Source organism: Pelmatolapia mariae, linkage group LG17 (assembly GCF_036321145.2).
Source record: "Pelmatolapia mariae isolate MD_Pm_ZW linkage group LG17, Pm_UMD_F_2, whole genome shotgun sequence".
NCBI lineage: Eukaryota > Metazoa > Chordata > Actinopteri > Cichliformes > Cichlidae > Pelmatolapia > Pelmatolapia mariae.
This window is the reverse complement of record NC_086242.1, coordinates 34,128,843-34,147,986: the sequence shown is the minus strand read 5'-3', so window position 1 is coordinate 34,147,986 and position 19,144 is coordinate 34,128,843. Positions and strand designations below refer to the sequence as shown.

Below are 19,144 nucleotides of genomic sequence, written 5' to 3'. Positions count from 1 at the left end.
CTGGCGCCACCAGACCCTCTGACCACCACCAGTAGGCAAACATGGGGTTAGTATCTTGCCCAAGGATATTTGGCATGCAGCCAGGAGGCAGCCTGGGATCGAACCACCGACCTTCTGGTTAGTGGCTGACCTGCTCTGCCACCTGAGCTACAGCCACCCTCATCATCATAAAAGACAAACTCCAACTTTAATACTGGGTAGGATCAGACATACAACAGATTTTCAACCTATAAAGCTCAGGGAAACAAGTCATTCTTTTTCAGTGTGATATAAAGCTAGATTTATTTTTATTTTTAGGGTATATTGGCATGATACCGCAATTGTAAAAACTGCGTGTCATCTACTGACAATAGACAAAATTATGAGCACAGACATGAGTAATGATCAGTCTATTTTACCAAGAGTGGTGCAAATTAGCAGGTCAAAAACTTAATTAGACCTTAAGAGAAGCTGGTGATCTACAAAAAACAATGTCAGAATGTTTGAAATTTATGGAGACTGCATGTACAATTGGTGATTATTGCAGCTGGTCTCTAGATTAAGCTGACTCAGGATGTGAAGAAGAACACTGAGCAGTGTTTGCTGTCAGATGCCGACCGAGCCACTTGTTAATGATTCAATAAAAGGACTACATGTTGCAATTGCTGATGGCTGAATGGAGAAAGTCTTGAGGAATGGCAGCCCGGAAACTTTACCAGTGGGACACATCGTTGTGTGCCTCAGCTTCATAGGGTGTTTCGGTCTTTTATCACAAGCTATTCTGGCATTTTTTAGTTTCTTTTTACCTTACTTGGTTATGTTTCGGGATTAGTAATCTGATCTAGATTACAATATAAAAATTTTGGGACACATAATCACCAGTGGACCTTGGATTCATTGGGTGTTTCGGCCATTATCACTAGACACCCTCATCCAAGGAGGCCCTGCCCAAGTTATGTCAATAATTCTACGTGCATTTCCTTTTTTTTTCATGGGTGACACACAGCCACCTGTGAGCAACAAATCATTGTAAGATTGAGACGTAATTCTAGCTCATTCTGAGTCATAATAATGGCTTGGCTTGAAAATTGGTTTCGGATGTTTCAGAGCTCTGTGAGTGTGCACTGCTGAGTAACAATGAGCAGTGGCTTTGGTGCTTTCTGACACGTTCTTCGTGGACTGCTCTTTAAATAGAAATACTTTATTACTTGTCACCTTGTTGTTGAATTGTGCTATATAAATAAACTTGCCTTACTTCAATTTGAAATTTGTCATTGCAACTTTATAGTGAATCCCAACAGTATTTTTTTTTTTTTTTTTTACATCAAAAGACAGTTTTGCACTTTGTGCAGACTCTAAGTTGTGGATTGCTATTGAAGTTTAGGTGACTCACTGAGAGTGAAGAGAAGCAGGTCTGGTCAGGTGTGTGTGTGTTTGTCTCTGTAAAATGGTGTCAGAGAGGAAGAGAGTTGTAAATGTGGGTTTCCGGAGCCAATCTAGTGCTCTTCTGTTTACTTCACTCAGGGAAAGGTAGAGCCATTTATGCATGGATGTGTAGGGCTGCTTGTGTTTGTTCAGGGTGTTGTGGTTCTGACAGTCATCTAAATGCTGGCTGTTTTCGGTTAGTCTTTGGTCGGGATGAGCTTTAGAGGAAGACAAAAGACCAAAGTGCTGTGTTGTCTCTGCTAAAATATTTATAAGGTGTTGCACAATGCTCTGTCTACCACAATAACACCCTTATATGCTCACTTCCTGGGAATAGCATGCAGTTGACTTATTTATTGTTATTTTGGCTCTACGCAGGTTTTTGTTTATCTGTTCTGACAGTAAGATAAATTGTGAAAAATGCTGCAGTGTTTAAGAGTGGGTGAGTATGTGTTGCTTTGTAAGTATCTAGATTAAGGCGAGGTTTTAGAGGAGTATATAAAATATTTGATAGGACATGTGGGTGCATGCTGTGTTTGGCTTTTAGCATGAAAACCCAGATTGCATGTTACAGAATAGTGCTCGAGATGCTCTCCGAAATGATGGAGCACAGATGCTGGGTTTTTTCTTCCCCCTTAAACCACAGTGCGTTGGTTTTGTCACAGCAGTAGACACCCACAAACACACATGCATATAGGTAACAGGCACAAAGATACATCTTCACTTGTTCCTCCCACATGTCTCTGTATACGCAAAAAATAAACTGAATCAGTATGGTAGCCAAATACGAATATCTGTTCACATCATTGCCACATTGACGTAATTCTTGAATGCCTGTTTTACCACATCTAAACACGGTTCTTCTTTCATTCAGAATGCCAGGGCCTATATGATCATCTGTACATTTGTGGCTGTTGTAAAATACATTACTTCACTGTAAAAATCATTCTTGCTTATACTTTTAATGTTATTGGATATTTGTATATTTTGATAATAAAGGCATGGCAGTTTTATCTTATTAAATATCAGTAATATGTAATATATTAAATATATTAAAGCATCTACAGAGGTAGATTTAAAATTTTCTAAACAGAATTTAAAATGATAAATACAGAACAGACAGACATGCCATTTTTATACGAGGGGACACAGTTGTTCGCAAAAATAAGAATCTAAAGTATATCTTTTTAATATGTAATGCTTACAATCAAATCTGTTTTCTTTATGTTACAGAGATTTCAAATCTCCTTGTGGCCACCAAAAACAGAGCAACAGCCCCTAAGAGACACATGCCAGGCAATCAAGTCAGCTTCCCACGCATTCTCAAAGAGGACATTGAGCAGGTACTCCTTCTCTCTTCTGTGTTTGTTTCCTGTTTTTTGTTTTTTCTTTAAATAAATCAATTAATTACACTTTTTTACATTATTTTAAATGCATTCCGTCGCATTTTATAGTTTGGGCTCTGTTTTTTTGTATGTGGAAGTGAGAGTTACGATGTTTTTGAAAAACCTGTAATAAAATGCTGCAAAAGCCTTTCTTGTAGGAGGTATACTTTTGCTTTAATACTTTACAATACAATCTTTTGGGCTCTCTGTTGTGTCAACCAGGAGGAGCACCTAGGTATAGGTACAAAAACCAACATTTACTCGGGCACTCTGAAGGTGAAGGGTGAGGAGGAGGAGGATGCAGGATACACATCCTTCCAGGAAGTCAAAGTGGTCCTAAAGGTGCTGGGTTCTGGACACAGGGACATCTCCATGGTGAGCTCCTAAAGATGTGGAACATCCCAGAAAATTCCATCAAATTGTATCTATCCTGTAACATCTAACCATACTGAAATATTTGTCTTTCTGTTGAAAGGCTTTTTTTGAAACAGCCAGTAAGATGCAACAAGTGTCCCATAAACATATTGTGCTGCTCTATGGAGTGTGTGTCCACCACCAGGAGAGTAAGTGCATATTAGGAGCGGTGTGGTTGCGTAATGAGGTTCTTATTCCTGTGGCTAAGGTTTTTGACACCTTTCTCTTTGTGTACCATAAGATATCATGGTGGAGGAGTTTGTCCAGCTAGGACCACTGGATTTGTTTATGAGGAGACAACAGACTCCACTCAGCACATCGTGGAAGTTCCAGGTGGCCTTGCAGTTGGCATCAGCCCTCAGTTACTTGGTAAGAGAGGAGAACAAAAGACAGTCCATGAAAACTTGTTTTTAGCCATGGATTGAGGTCGATATTAGTTTCTTCTATGAAATGTGAAAGCGTGTCCTCTTGTTTATGGACGAAAATGTGTTCTGTCTCGTGTTTGTTGTAGGAGGACAAAAAGCTGGTCCATGGCTTTGTGTGTGCTAAGAACATACTGCTGGCCAGAGACGGACTTGGTAATGATGAAGGAGGGCCATTCATTAAGCTCAGCGACCCAGGAATACCAATCACAGTGCTCACTAGAGAGGGTAAGTCCACATAAAGACAGGCTCAGTTTGGATTACTAAAAATGAAACTTAAATGGTTACAGAATAGCTGCCATGGAAAATTTCACAGTAACTTCCACTTTTCTAGTCAGCTGTAACTGAAAGTAAAACCAGTGGATGAGTGTCAGAAAGTCATTGTGCAATTTATAAAGGAAAAAAAAAGAATGTGTAGTATCTTTCTTAAAAGTTGTTTATGTAGCATTTTCAGTCCGAGAAACATTTCACTCAGCCTCTCATCCAGGTGACTAATATAGTAATACAATAGTATAGCAGTATAGTGCATGCTGCTAAGAGCCAATGATGTGAATTATACATTGGGGAAATCAAACAATCTCTGGCTAAGCACAACACAGAAGAGCAACCTTGTCTAGAAGGCTAGGACTCCTTAGTGTATTTACACGTGAAGGCCAGTGGCCACTCTTCCAGTGCTGAGGATGAGCACATCCTGGACACAGAGGCCAGGAGGCCATTTACATGAAAAGCCATCTCTGATCTGTGGAGGGGGCCATCTTACAATGCTGTGGTTGTGGCCATTCCCCAACTCTCTGTGAATGGTAGTCATGACCTTTGATCAGTGGTCAGGACAGTTTGCATATTAATGATCATGAAACTGGCCTCACGTCGGGGGTGTTAGTTTCGGTCATTCTGCAAATGTACTACTTACGAGGTTGGGGAAATCTGCAGTCAGCTGAGGCTGAGGAAGTCACTGAGGTGGGTTACGAAAAGTTTCTCCCACAAAATCAACTTTCTGGTATTTCCTTACGTGGAGCGTGCATCAAGATGGATACAACCTTTGCTCGCTGTGGGGACAAAGCCTCCAGTCGTGGCCAAGTGGGTGGAATCGTAAGCAGTAAAGGAAGTTGACAGAAGAGGGCGAGGCTCTGTGCTAAATACAGGCAGTAGGAAGCTGGCTCTGGGCCATCTTGCTCTAAGTAATTACCTTAGAACCTCCTCATCCTCATCCATTATCGTATTTACTTTTTCCATTCATAACAACGTGTCTTTCCGCACGACACTAATGTCAGAGCTGTCTGCTTACTGTTAGTCTTGTTATTACAAACTGTATGTTTAAGCCAATATAATCAGGATTAAAACTGCAAACATAATTAGATGATGTTTAATTTGGCATTGAAACCAGTTTAAAAACAAACCAGGACACAAAGTTTATGAAAATGACAACACATCGATGTTGGCTTACTTGAGTGACACTTTATCTAATAAACAATTTTAAAAACGTATTTTTATTCCTTCTCATCACTTAAATGTGGGGTGACTACTGTTAGCTTTCTCTCTTTCTGCTTCTGTCGTGCCCTCATTTTCTTTCCACTCAACATAGCAAAAATACAAAATGAACATAATATTTCTGATGAAGCACAGGTAGTTGACCGCTTCTGTCAAAGACCATAATTTAAGGCTAGATATTGGATCAGAGAAGACAGCGCAACTAGGATATGTCTACTTTCAAATGGCTTATGTTTCTGTTTTTCTGCAAGAGCTATAAGTTTCGTGATGACCCAGTGCGCTTGTATAAACCACAGAACAGTTAGAAATGTTTCTGCACAAATGCCCACTGCCATATTCTCCTGGGAAGGCTCCTCCCTCACCATTTGTTCCTGGAACTTTACCGTTTTTTCCCCATGTCTCCATCACTTTACTGATCAACTGGTTTTCCAGTTAGACATCGATGTTCTTGTACATGGATTTGATTGAACATAATGGATAAAGTGCTCAGAAACCCACTGGGAGCAGTCTTCCGTGCTTCCCAGCAATTTCAGATCACTTTGCTCAAAACCCTCTAATCCATTGTCTCCCCCCCCCCACCTCAATTATCTAATTTCCCGCTCAGATATCTGTTCGGCTCCTCCACCGTTTCTTCCCTTCTTGACCTCTTAGTACTTACGCTGCTCATCTGTCTACTAGTAGAGGTCAGCCAATCATTTAGCCCGTCTTCCAGTCAAAGTTATATATATATTGAGCCGGCTGATACAAAGCCTTTTTTAAAAATTTACTTCAAGCAGCAATTTAACATTTTGTGTCGGCTACCTGCCAGCTGGCTTGTCAGAGCTAGACTGTAATTCATTTTTGTTCTTTAGAATTGGGGCATCATGAGTGTGGAGGCGCATAACCTGCCCTGAGATGTCTTTTACAGTGTGAAAAGTCCACACACACACACACACACACACACACACACACACACACACACACACACACACACACACACACACACACACACACACACACACACACACACACACACACACGTGCATATGTTTTGAGTTTTTTAGCCATTTATTAAAAACAAACTGGTGACTGTTAGAGCCTGAGGATGATAACATGATTTGATAATTAAGAAAAAACATGTTCTTCACGGTTTCTTTTTTGCTTTTACTTCATGAAACTTTCCTGATGTATTATTTTAACATGACAGCATTTGCACTTTGAAGCTCTCATCAGTTAGCTTTACTTACTTTAGCTTCACCTCAGTATATCTGGCTTGATTTATTTATTTATTTTAATTTTAAAATGTGTTTATTACAAAAAGCTTAAACCTGTCTTCACTGATTTACTTGCAAGTGTAACTTTTAAACAAAGTGGAGTTTGTTTGTGTCCACTTTGTGCAGAGTGTGTGCATCGTATCCCGTGGATCGCTCCAGAGTGTGTGAGGAATGCCTCGTCACTGGGTGTCGCAGCTGACAAATGGGGATTTGGTACTACTCTGTGGGAGATCTGCTATGATGGCGAGGTTCCCCTCAAAGACAAGAAGCTTACAGAGGTAAAGAGCACACACAAGCACTGATGACCATCCAACCAAGTGTCCCTCGGTTTCTTTCTGGGTTTTTTTAACCATCTCTGTCCATCCATATTGACAGGTCAGTTTTCATGCAGCACCTTGTTCATGCGTGTTTTCATGTCTGTTCTGAGCAGAAGGAGAGATTTTATGAAACAGAGTGCCAACTGGCCACCCCGGACTGCACAGAGCTAGCTGAACTCATGACCCACTGCATGAACTATGACCCCAAGAAGAGACCTTTCTTCAGGGCTATTGTCAGAGAGATGGATCAGCTCATAGAAAAAAGTATGTCCGAGTATGTCTGCACGTCATATAAAACCAGTTTTTACACTTAATAAAGAGGCTGCACATATGAAACCTGAGCAGCATTAGATTTCAGTCATCGTATTGCTACGGTGTCCAGCTTTTATTCGTTCTAGATGCTCAGAGTTGAAAAATGTTTAATTTAAGCCAATAACACTGCATAAGACTACAAAACAGGTGAAGTACAAGTTAAAACATTGTGATCTTTTTTTGTTTGTTTGTTTTGTTTTTTAAATATCAGTATGTTACCTGAATGTGAAGCATGCTTTGTATCTCATGGAGTAGCAGGCTGTGAACAGAGTTGTTTACACTGCTCAGATGTTCTTGAGGAAGTTCACTGGGTGCATTGTCAGAGATCAGCCCCTCAAATGGGCCCCATGGCAGGATATTAGACTCTCTTCTTCCACCTGCTGGTTAGAATTGGATACTGCAACCCATTTTAATCAAGCTAGTTTTATCATATAATGAAACCCTAAGGGACAAACTTATTTCAAGCTACTATAGTTCTCACTGTTTGTGAGTATTGTTTGTTTGTTTGAATTTTTTGTTAGAATTAGGTAAATATTCAAAATGATGACACGTAACAGGTTTTGCCTGAGTGATATATTGTCCTGCCAGAAGTAGCCATTTATGTGGAAACATGAGCAAACAGGTAATTACATAACCACACTGAGTTCTAGTGAAAACGTCGACACTGTCGACCACAATGGACTTCCTATGACACAAGCGTGCATATGCTGTGGGAGGGACGTGCTGTACTCAGTGTGCCTAATGAATTTGCCTCTTTTTGTTCTTTCAGACCCTTCTATCAAACCCCAGCCAACACCAGATGTTGACCCAACCATGTTTGAAAAGAGATTTCTCAGGAAGATCAGAGATCTGGGAGAGGTACAGTGCTGCTGTGTCTAGCTTCATTCAAGTTGAGCCAATCATAGGATTCATTTTGTTAGTAATTAGACTGACGCACAAGAAACTTGGCCACTCAGCTCACATGAAAAATGGTTTTATTAAATATAAGTCTATTTGGTCCGGTGGGTGTAAGCTTACAGGTATATATAAATATATATATTGCAGTAGCCCCTCTTTTTAGGGGTCACCACAGCAGATCATCTGCCTCCATCTATCCCTAGGACCTTCAGAGCTTCCCTGTGATCTGAGCATAACAGAACTAGATGAACTAAATGAGCCAATGGATGAAGCTTCCCATGTAGTTGTTCGTCTGCTGTTCAGTACTTAAAATTTGTTTCATGTTTCTCATGCAGGGTCACTTTGGTAAGGTGGAGCTATGCCGCTACGACCCTAGGGGGGACCGAACGGGCGAGCTGGTGGCTGTGAAGTCGCTGAAGCCCGAGAACCGAGAAGAGCAGAGCAACAACCTCTCCAGAGAGATCGACATCCTGAAGGATCTCTACCATGAAAACATAGTCAAATATAAGGGCATTTCCCAAGAAGAAGGTATTCTGTCCACTGCACGATGATGATATTGAAGATTTTGAATGTGTTTTTAAAGTTAGTTTTTGAGAGAGAAACTGACATAACCAAATATTAGAAGTTAACTTTTAGTTTGACTCTATAAATTGAGCGAGGATATACTTGTTGTTGAAGACCATAAATAGATTCTGGAGTAAACCTTCAGACCAGCAACGAGTGTTTCAGTTTTTCAAAGATCAGAATAAATAAATATAATTTCATGTATACAGAAAGTCTGACTGCATGTTTTTATGAATCTATAGGTGGTCAGGCTATTAAGCTGATCATGGAGTATCTTCCACTGGGCAGCTTGAAGGAGTATCTGCCCAGAAACAGAGCCAGGATTAGCATCCCCACCTTGCTCAGCTACTCTGTGCAGATATGCAAGGTAATGCACCTTCTCTTCAGTTCCTTCAATTCCTTTTGATCACTCTGAACCTGATGAAAGGTGACACTGTGTTTAATTCATTTTAGGGAATGGACTATTTGGGATCTCAAAATTACATCCACCGTGACCTGGCTGCCCGAAACGTGCTGATGGAGAACGAGACGACTGTAAAGATTGGTGACTTTGGCCTCACGAAGAGCATCAAAGATAACGAAGGTTATTACACAGTCAAGGACGAGAATGACAGCCCTGTTTTCTGGTAAGTCAAGAGGACAACAAAGAGATAATAGCTGAAAACCAGTGTGTGGTGGGTGCGAGGTGTCAGATGGTAAATTAAATGGATTGATAGGATTAATATAAAAAAGGCACATAAGGGCTCTTCTTTCTAGCAATATATTGACTCTGGTGTCAGCTGGCGGATAATTAAGCCTCAAGGATGTGTTTGCACTAAAATGACAGAAAAATGCACACTATGTCAGTCCGAGTTGTTTTATTCTATGAGGACATTAATCTCTAAAGCAGCTTTAATTATTATTTTTTAAATAAGATAACAAATAACAAGAAAACAGTGTTTAATAGTGGTGAACTATTACGGGCTCATTGTACATACTGTTGTCCAACTCGCACACACGTCACCAAAAGTGACATCACATCCGTTGGCACAAGCCATGCTTTGGTGCTGTTTGGGCCGGGTCTGCGCCTCTCAGGTTTCGTAACCTTGTGACGGTCCCACAGCAACACAAGTGTTAGATTTAGCTCTGCTGTTAACATACAGTTGAGGACACTATATGTTGCTCAGTAACCTCTCAGTATAGTGGAAGGGTGAAGAAGGAACTGTCACAGTGACTGAGCCTTTATGCTTTTTGTGTTTCAGGTATGCTCCAGAGTGTCTGACTCTCTGTAAGTTTTACCTTGCTTCAGATGTTTGGTCCTTTGGGGTGACGATGTATGAACTCCTCACTTACTGCGACTCTGCCAAGAGCCCGATGAATGTAAGTGTGCAGCACTTTCATTACTAATATTTCCCATCTGCGATTCTGCATTAAGTACACATACTGTGCCAGTCGTGTAAAGTAAACGGCACACACATATTTGTATGTAGCAGATGGTGTTGGTCTTTGGCCAGAGTGGCAGATGATAGACTCCACTGTGAGCTTTCCAAAGTAGCTCGAGCCAGTGCTAAGAGCTCATTTTATCATTAACATCTTTTTACATCAGGCTTTTTGCTGCTACCAGAAGCACTAACTAATAAACCTGCACAGATTAGAAAGACTGAAGAATTATGGAAGCTAGAAAATAAAAGCCATTAAACCTTGTCCTTACCATCACAGTGCTTCCTCGAAATGATTGGTAAAACTCATGGTCAGATGACTATCATCCGGTTGGTGAAGGTGTTGCAAGAAGGAAAGAGGCTGCCGTGTCCTAAAGACTGTCCTGACTCTGTAAGTATTACCAGCGGTAATGACTTAGCTTTTTTTGTTTTTATTTACACAAATTCAAATACAGCATATTGAAAGAAAAACTTCAGCAACAGTAGGCTTCAAGAGAAGGTAAATATGGGCCTCTTAATGTGTGATGCGTTGTATTCATTCATTGTGAGTTTTTTACCTTAAATAGTTGACATTCATCTGTGCATTGCTGGGTACAAAAATGAGACGTTCTCACTCGTAATACAGTCATTTGTACTGCAATCACCAGTTTTTCACTCACAAACTGTGTTTCTTTCATAACTTCGCTCTTTAAAGAAGAACCGTTAACCACCGATGCTGGTTTTAGATATCTTTTTCAGACATTTCTACAGAAACTGCTAATGTCGGTTTCTGTAGAAATGTCTGATTTACACGAGATGTGGATTGACTTCCTGAAATATTGCTAATAATAGCGGTATCCTCACTGTGCTTTCATGGCATACTTCAGTAAAGGGGCACTCATTTCTTTCCTAACCTATTTAAGCAGAACTAAATAGTGAACGGTTTTAATTATAATCTTTGGTTTTATGTTAAAAGAAAATGATTCAGTGAGTTTTAACATGCAGTCAGGTCACACTGAGGCATTTAAGCATCCGTCCAAGGAAACCTGACAGCATCAGATGTAAAAGTGTTGCGAGTCAGAGCTGCTGCAGTTTTGTTAGATTTTTAATTTTTAACAAAACTTCTTTTGATTGCCGTTTCTTTTTCCCTGACAGGTGTATGAGCTGATGCGAAGATGCTGGGAGCAGTCACCTGAGAGGAGGATCACCTTCAAGCGCCTGATCGAGGAGCTCACCACCGCTCAACAGCTCGCCCAACAGCAGCAGCAGCAACAAAACAGCCAACCAACTTTCTGAGGTGCTTGCAGTGAAGCTGACTTTGCTTGCCAGTCTGGATGCAAATGGAGATCCTGACCCCCGCCCCTCCTTCAGATCAGCATCTGCTTGTGCAGCTTTATTGTAAAGTCACGCTCCTTCATACTCACGTTTAAACTTTTAACTACCATGGCATAGTCTGCTATATTTTTTAAGGTTTTTATTTCACATATATTCAGATTTTCTGTTTTCAGTTAAGAGTATTAGAAAAATATTTTAGCCTTATTCTATACTACATGACCTGATCGCTTACTTCCAGCTGTCTTGAATATTATAAACGATTTGCACTGTCTTGTGGCCCAAAGACCTTCGAATTATGCAGGACTCTTGATGATGGACAATGGAAAGATTTTTAAAAAAAGCCAAGGAAGGGACTCTTTTATGCCTGCATTTAATGGTTACATCACAGCCTTATTTGGGATGGATAGCTGGCAAAATCACGCTAGAAAAGCTCACATGGATGGATGGATGGATGGGATAAAGAAGATGGAACATAACCACAGATATCCAAGCTGTGGCTTCAGAGTTTTGTGCCACTGCTGTTTTGTTTTATGGACTCCTCTTTTTGGGAGAAACTTGCCAGATTTGAGCCTAGGAATTATGTGTGATAAACATCTGGATTTGCTGTTCGTGATGTGCACATGCAGTCACAAAGAAGTGGCATGTTATTAGAGCCAGTAGTCAGTCAGCATTTTTCCTTCCACCGCACTCTTGTGACTGTTTTACAGATTAAATATTTGCACGGTTAAAAACCATCAGTTCTTACTTGTAATTTCACGTTTTTTTCCTGATTAACAAGAAAATTAAACAAAATCTTTTGAGCGTTTTGGGAATTTTGTGGACCATTTGAAAAAATGCAAGCACTGCGTTTACACAAGAACAGAAAATCTGTTATTTTTTGTGTTCTTTCGATGTAATGGATGGATCAGTTATATCTTAACAGTCGAATGTTATTTGTGAGTACAATACTTGCGAGAGGCACTTGAGGGCAGTACAACTATACTTTTCCTTTTCTCTGATGTTATGGGGCTTTTAGTCTGAACCACAAATATTATATATCAAATACATAGATTGATTTTTTGAAGTAGAGAAAAATTCTCACTAATGTGGATTGTCTGTGAAGGAATTTTAGATGATGTAACAAAAGCAAAAGTGGTGATTTTATACATTGTGTGCATGCCTTTTTTCCCCCCCAATTTGCTAAAAAAGTATAATTTCTCCAACAGTCATATCGTCTGTGCATTTTACAGTGTATACGTGCATTTATCCATGTGTATGTTGTATCATTTGAGCAGAGGGCTTTCGATATGCAGCCAGAAACTTTGTGCTCAGTCATGTATAACAACCCCAGAAACAGTAGAGTCTACATAAAGGCGACAAACAGGAGAGGGATGTGTTTCAGCCCACATTTTATTTAGGAATGTAAAAGACAATTCCTTCTGCTCTAAATAAGAGAAAAGAAATATATATTTTTCAAAAAAAAAGATGTAAGTATGACTTATGGAATTTAAAATGATCCATAAATACACCATGAAAAAATAAATAAAATCAATGTTTGTGTTGTGTTTTGTCTGTCAGTCCAAATTCAGTATCATCACCTTCTGAAAACAGCTGGTTCTGTACATTACAGTTTGCAAGTAGGCATGCTAAGATTGCTCTAGAAAGACCTTATTCACAGTAAAACAATATCAATGTAAGTGTGATATAAAATTTTTGCAAAATCTAATGTATATTTCAGGTCAGAAAAAAAACAAAACAAAATAAACACATACTTAAAAAGCAGAAGCTGTTTACAAAGCAATAAGCAACAGCAAATCCTAGATTCATCTACAGCCATTAAAATGTGTTAGAAAAAAAACCCCTCAGAAATACTTTAGTATTGCAAAGCTTTGTGATCAACACACGCACGCAGTCATTCACTATTGCAAAGTCCAGCATCAACGCTGGTCTTGTGTAATACGCAGGATACATATTGAGTACAGAGGCATCGCACTGATGCTGAGAGGGAGCTCGGTTTACACAAGAACAGAAAGAAGAAAGAAAATTGTGGATTTGGCTGTGTTTGTGCAAATTCTACAAACAAATAAATCACAATTCGGCTAAACAGCACAAGACACAACATTTTCTATTCTAATGGAAACGGAGCTCTCAGACAATCAGCCCGACTGTTTTTTCATGTCATTTATATAGCTCCAGTCTATTAACAACTCCTTTTTGTTAAAGTTGCATTTGCACATAGTTTATCCAGAGCTCTAAAGTCTAAAAATCAACCACGCAACACAAGACTGGAGAGCATCGTTTAGTTCACATGTACAATCGTCAGGAGGCCGTCACATGTAGCTGGTGGTACAGAGAGGCACAAAAAATAAAGAAACTGCCCTTTATCTTGTCAATCTAACCCATATAACAATAATCAATAACAAAAAAAGGAACTGGAACTCAACATTAGAGAAAGCCTTAAAAATACTATTTGTACTGTGAATACTGGGAGGAAGATTATAATATTGCAACACAGGTTCTTTTTTTAACAACATAGAGAAAAGAGAAGTGACACCAGTGAATCTTGACCTGTATGTTGTGATGGGAGGCAAATGACAAAGTCAAAAATGTTGAGTTACTACGCTGCACCAAGCGTTTAAATGCACAAATTAAAAACTCTCCAGAATGCAAAGGTTTGGTTCAGGCACAGTGAAACCAAAAGCCTGTAATTCTCCCCAAAAATCCTACTGTTAGCACAAATCATTAAGTATTATCAATGTGCCTTTTGTCCTGTTTTCCTCACAGTCTTCCTGTTAAAGGGGAGTTTTTCCTTCCCACTGTTGCCAAAGCTCTTGCTTATATGGGGTCATGTGATTGTTGTAGGGTCTTTACCTTAATATAAAGCACTATTTGTATAAATAAAAGTTAATTGAACAGAGGCAGCACAACAGCACCCCCTGGTGTATGTGTTTACACAGACTCTACGCATTCACTGCAATGTATCATCTTCAGCTGTGTGAAACTGCCAGTCAGACGTGTCACGGTTTCTACTTTCTGTTTGAAGGCTGAAGGCTGGTGACCCGTTCCCCCCCTCCCCCCCGTTGAGGAGGCTGGATGATTCACTCTACAGGCGATAAAATAACACGCCTAATTATATGAATGTCTTATTATGTCTTCATCGAGATTCAGCTCTAAACAGAAGAACTGTGCCAGAGCGAAGGGGGGAAATGGTGTTCGAGAGTCCATCTAATACTCATACTCTACCAAATGAGAGGAGACATTTTCCAGTGTGCTGGAGTATGAGTATGTGTGTCTGTGACAGCTCTACAGGTACATGCAACATGCAGGAGTCTGGCAGACAGAAACACTTCACTGAGCAAGCAGACAGAATTTAAAAAAAAGAAAAAGATATTCCTGCAGGCTGAGTAGCTGAAGGCAGCTGGAGTTGTTTATCCATCGCTCTCTTTCTTTCAGCCCGTCTCTCCTTACTCCCATTAGCTGCCAGAAGCCCATTTTTAGAGAGCTTCAGCCCCATAAGCGCGTACACAGCGCCAGCTAAATTCACCCCGCCGGCTCAACTCATAATGTGGAAATTCAGGAACGTTAAGAAAGCTTCGAAACAAGGGAGATATTTACTGAAGGGATGACAAATGGAAGTTTGGAAGCTGTGGCAAACACAGTTTAACGATGCATATCTGCTATTGGTAGATGTGCGATGTTCACGAACAAAGCAGAAGTGAAGGAAGAGCTAAAAATAAATAAATAAATAACACTGGGCTTGAAGTGAGGATGGTGTAGCTGTTTCTCTAGCAGCCCCAAAGGACAAAACAGAGAGAGAGGAAAAAAGGGAAAAAGCCTAAATCTAGACATCCCAAAACAAACAGGTGAAGCGCTACAAAAACAGACACCAGCGCACAGGATGGACTCTTTGACCTGCGCAGACAGGTGAAGACAGGGAAGAGGAACAACTGTACACTGTATATTAAGCAAACAAAAATGGATGCTGTTTTGTGGGATAGCTTTCACAGTTTAGTGAAGCTGCAATGGTTTAAATTAGAAACCACACGGCAGCATGTCAATTACAAAGTCAGTACTGAAATCATATCCTGTTTTTTCATTTCACTACAAATAGAATCACTTTACTAAAATACACACACTGAAGACGACCTGAAACAAGACAGTGAGACCTCAAGAGCAAAAAGTAGGATCATTTTCTTAAACCAGAGGAGTCGCCCCCTGCTGGCCATGAAGATTTTAAAAAAATGCAGGTCAACTTTTCACAGGTCCATCTTTTATTTACAGTTTATGAGCCTGATGGGCCTTGTAGCACTGCTCCTTATTTAAAGATCCTGGGACTGTAACAATTGCTCTTGTAACCTTTGTGTTTTTGCATGTTTAACTTCATTGTTGTGCTTTCTCTCACTTATGTGCTTAGTCTAAAGGGGCCTCTGCACACTTCTATTAGATGCAAATGTAATCAATAACTAAAAACACTTCTTACAGAACACGTTTGCTCTGTTTATCCCCAGTGGCTGACGAATTACAGCTTGAATAGTGGAAGGACAAGGTTTGTGTGAACTGGGCAGAGAAGGACAGCGGGGTGTGTTAGCTCAACAATGCCACCTGTTTAATGTTACACCGGCTAACATCGCTAACCCTGAAATATGAGAAGAAGAATAGAATTACTGCCAAGTCTTAATAAACCAGTACATTCAAACAATGGTACCGCACTGAATCTCATTTCTTCACTTAGATTAGGGGCTGAGTTCCAAACTATTCAGACAATTCCCTCCTGAATTTGAATACATTTTCTGGGAAGTTTTATAAATTAATAAACATGTTCAAAAAAGAGCAAAGGTACTTCTGTGATAGAAAACAAGGTCTAAAAGATCCAAGCTTTATGAAATTGAATGGATTTAGTCCACAGTTTTCAGACGTTCTGCAATATTGTACATAGTAACGACACTACGCAGATAAAAAAGATGACACAACTGATGAAAAACCACTAAAATAATTCAGGCGTCACTGACTTTAGTAAGAGGATCCAGACTGGACAGACAGACAGACAGGAAAGCAGAAAAGCAAACAGTGCATTTTAAAGTCTGCTGCCTCAGCTGTTCATCTACAAAAACAGAGGCCCTGCTCATAACACACACATAGAGGCTGACATAGACGGGCGCTTCTAACTTAAAAGAGGGGAAGGTGAGAGCTGTCACCTGACAAAAAAAGAAGAAGAGCAGAGCTGGAGTCCAGCTGGCTGCCTTTATTTTATTTTATTTTATTTTAAAGCACTCGGTGCTGGGAAGCAAATCAAACTGTGGCCCGAGACAGGCCGCACAGCCAACTAGTCCAGACAACCACATCGCCATAAAATCTACTGAAGCACTTTGAGCTGATTCACAGGAGACCCGAGCAAAGCACAGTACAGCAGGGGGAAAAGTAATCTATTAAAAGAAGTGCTTGAAAGGGTCACGTGAAAGCTGATTTGACTGCTGACACAGACTTCATGGGCCAAATGAGGTTCACTCTCCTTAATTTCTAACAAACGAGCCTTCTACGAGAACAGCTCAGCAGATAATGAATTTATCTAATGTGCAAATTCATATTGCTGCTGTGCTTTTAAATGTACAGGTATGTAACGGGGAGGTTCTGGGACAGACATATGGTGTGAGAATGCTCACATGGTTTCAACTGCTCTACTCCTCCACTTCTGTGCCACACAGCTCTCCACGTGTACACCTTTTGTTTCCCAGAACCGGCCAATCAGAAGGGAGGGTAGAGTTTTTAAGTCCGTGGATGAAGCCTAGTGTAAGCTGAGAATCATGCAAAGCTACTCTAGAGTCCAAGATCAACAACGTGGAGGTATGAGCAGAATAAGGGCACTTTAATCATTTGGATGATGATTAGGCTCCATGAGAGGTGTTTTGAGTCCCAGCTTTAGTTACAAGATTTCTGCCTGGTGACTTTTCAGTTTGTGCAGGTATATAAAGCTGCTGCTGTATTCAGGGTTACACCTATGTTCTCAAAATGAACTTCAAAGAGAGGTTTAGGGGAATGTTTTGGCCCATCTTAAAGTTTCATAGCCTTTAAATGGCTAATAAAATAATAATAATGATAAGAAAAGAGGCGGTCCGATAAAATGGGACGGAGCTGTGAGATGGGGAAGTTGTGCGACAGTTTTCACTGGCTTCACTGTAATCTGAAGACCTGCGACATCATGGAACACGTGAGAGTCCAATTTATTGCAAACCACAGAAAGCAGACAAAGACGGAAAACAGGAAGGTGAGCTTGTGTGTTTATTGTCCTTAATTTACCGGGGTTTTTTTTTTTCCCATTTTAAGAACAATCCTGACATTCGGCACACCTGTCACACAGGCGGCAGCAAACTCACACCAGATTACTTGGACTAAACGAGTGTGTGAACATTATATATCACCAGTCACTGGTGTTCACACTAGTTGGGAGCGTGTGTTTTTCGGTGTGGCTGCAATAACAACATATGTATTTTTCTGCACAGGAATATTAAAAAAAATCGATTTTGAGCAGAACGTGAAGACAGACAGGAAAGAGGAGAAAAGTTTCACTTTGCGCTGCGTGAATGGCAAAATTGTTTACACTGCAAACTTCTGCACAAGTTCTACATTCAACCTTCCAGCAGGAGAAGTGGGAACCTTAGTTATTGCCAGTTTGTTAGACACAGAGGGCCGCATGCACAAACCTAAAATCCAATGAATCCTAAAATTATGAATAAAAAGTAAAACCTGTCCTCTGTAATGAACACTGCACAAATTGCCTGGATACTGCCTGTGCCACAAATATCTCACCGGCAGAAAAATGCACATTAAAGTGGACCTATTATGGTTTTCTTCATCACATACAGTGACAATAGTGTGTGCTCATATGAAATATGAACACATTTTCAAATAATGAGGTATTTTGTTTTTGAGGACCAATCAGAATAAAGTCGACCTGAAGAGGGGGCGTTGTCTTTTTTCCAGTCAGGGGATGAAGCCCAGTGTAAGCCTGTAAATCATGCAAAGCTACTCTAGCAGAGTCACAGATTGTCAATGGTGGTAATGAGCAGAATAGGTCCACTTTGATCATTTACCCCCAAACACACACATAAAAAAGACCCTCCCTACAAGCATGAAATTAAAGTGCAGAAACTCACTTTCAAAGCAGCATGTTAGTAGCATCTCGTGAGCAAAAAAAAGAAAAATAAAAGAGCTGAAAACCGTACAGACCATCTCATACAGCATACAATCCTACTGTTTTATTATAACAGCGACTTATGCAATATGCACACCATGCAAATATATCCAAAATGACTTTCAAATGTCACTGCCAGTTAAATCTCTCAGTAATGACTAAATGCTTTTGTTTTTGGCTAAAAACAAACCGCTTATATTGTTTTTTTAAAGGTGATCCTGAAGCTGTTTCACCACCGCCAGCCATCAGTTGATCATTTCATCCAGCTAAGATTTGCTACTCACGAGAGAAGCAACAGCACGTTTTTTAATAGCGATTTGAGTACAACTTTATTCGCAAAAGCAAACACACTCGAAACCTGCTTTGATTAGTAAATTACTTGAATTGCCTTGTAATGTTATTATATTACAAATATATAACAGTATAGGTATAAACAAAACAAATCAGACACTAAAAGGTTTTACCTTCATTCATGTTGTACAACAGGCTCGCAGAGGAGCTCAGAAACATCCATTGTATGTGATATTGTCTGTTACACATGGCTTTATATATTCTGTATTACACTGCACTATTTACACCAGCCTTTTATTATCCATCCAGTCATTGTAAGAAAAGTCCATTCATTGAGGGAAGCTTTAAATTAAGGGCTTTGATTGGTTTAGGCCCTTTTTTTCCTGATGTGCTCCCAAACCTTGGGATTGAAATGGCTGACATTTCCTACAGATACAGCAAAGCGGCACACACACACGCGCATAAATACGCACACACACGTACTCTAATTCTCGGGG

The 19,144-nt window shown here is 40.0% G+C and overlaps 1 protein-coding gene across 4 annotated transcripts in view; it reads left to right on the top strand.

Moving 5' to 3' along the window:
- Positions 1-19,138, top strand: part of jak1 (Janus kinase 1) — a 44,536-nt gene extending 25,398 nt beyond the window's left edge. For 2 of the 4 annotated variants that reach the window (XM_063460646.1, XM_063460645.1), the window contains exons 12-25: positions 2,638-2,747; positions 3,012-3,164; positions 3,265-3,352; positions 3,445-3,572; positions 3,715-3,853; positions 6,493-6,644; positions 6,797-6,947; positions 7,765-7,853; positions 8,228-8,420; positions 8,699-8,823; positions 8,910-9,082; positions 9,698-9,815; positions 10,155-10,265; positions 11,009-19,138. In XM_063460646.1, the coding sequence (XP_063316716.1) occupies positions 2,638-2,747; positions 3,012-3,164; positions 3,265-3,352; positions 3,445-3,572; positions 3,715-3,853; positions 6,493-6,644; positions 6,797-6,947; positions 7,765-7,853; positions 8,228-8,420; positions 8,699-8,823; positions 8,910-9,082; positions 9,698-9,815; positions 10,155-10,265; positions 11,009-11,149 (1,871 nt within the window). In that variant the 3' untranslated portion in view covers positions 11,150-19,138. Of the gene's footprint in view, positions 1-2,637; positions 2,748-3,011; positions 3,165-3,264; positions 3,353-3,444; positions 3,573-3,714; positions 3,854-6,492; positions 6,645-6,796; positions 6,948-7,764; positions 7,854-8,227; positions 8,421-8,698; positions 8,824-8,909; positions 9,087-9,697; positions 9,816-10,154; positions 10,266-11,008 lie in introns of those variants that run through there. The other 2 variants (XM_063460644.1, XM_063460647.1) reach the window with 2 other exon arrangements.
- Positions 19,139-19,144: the final 6 nt, after the last annotated feature.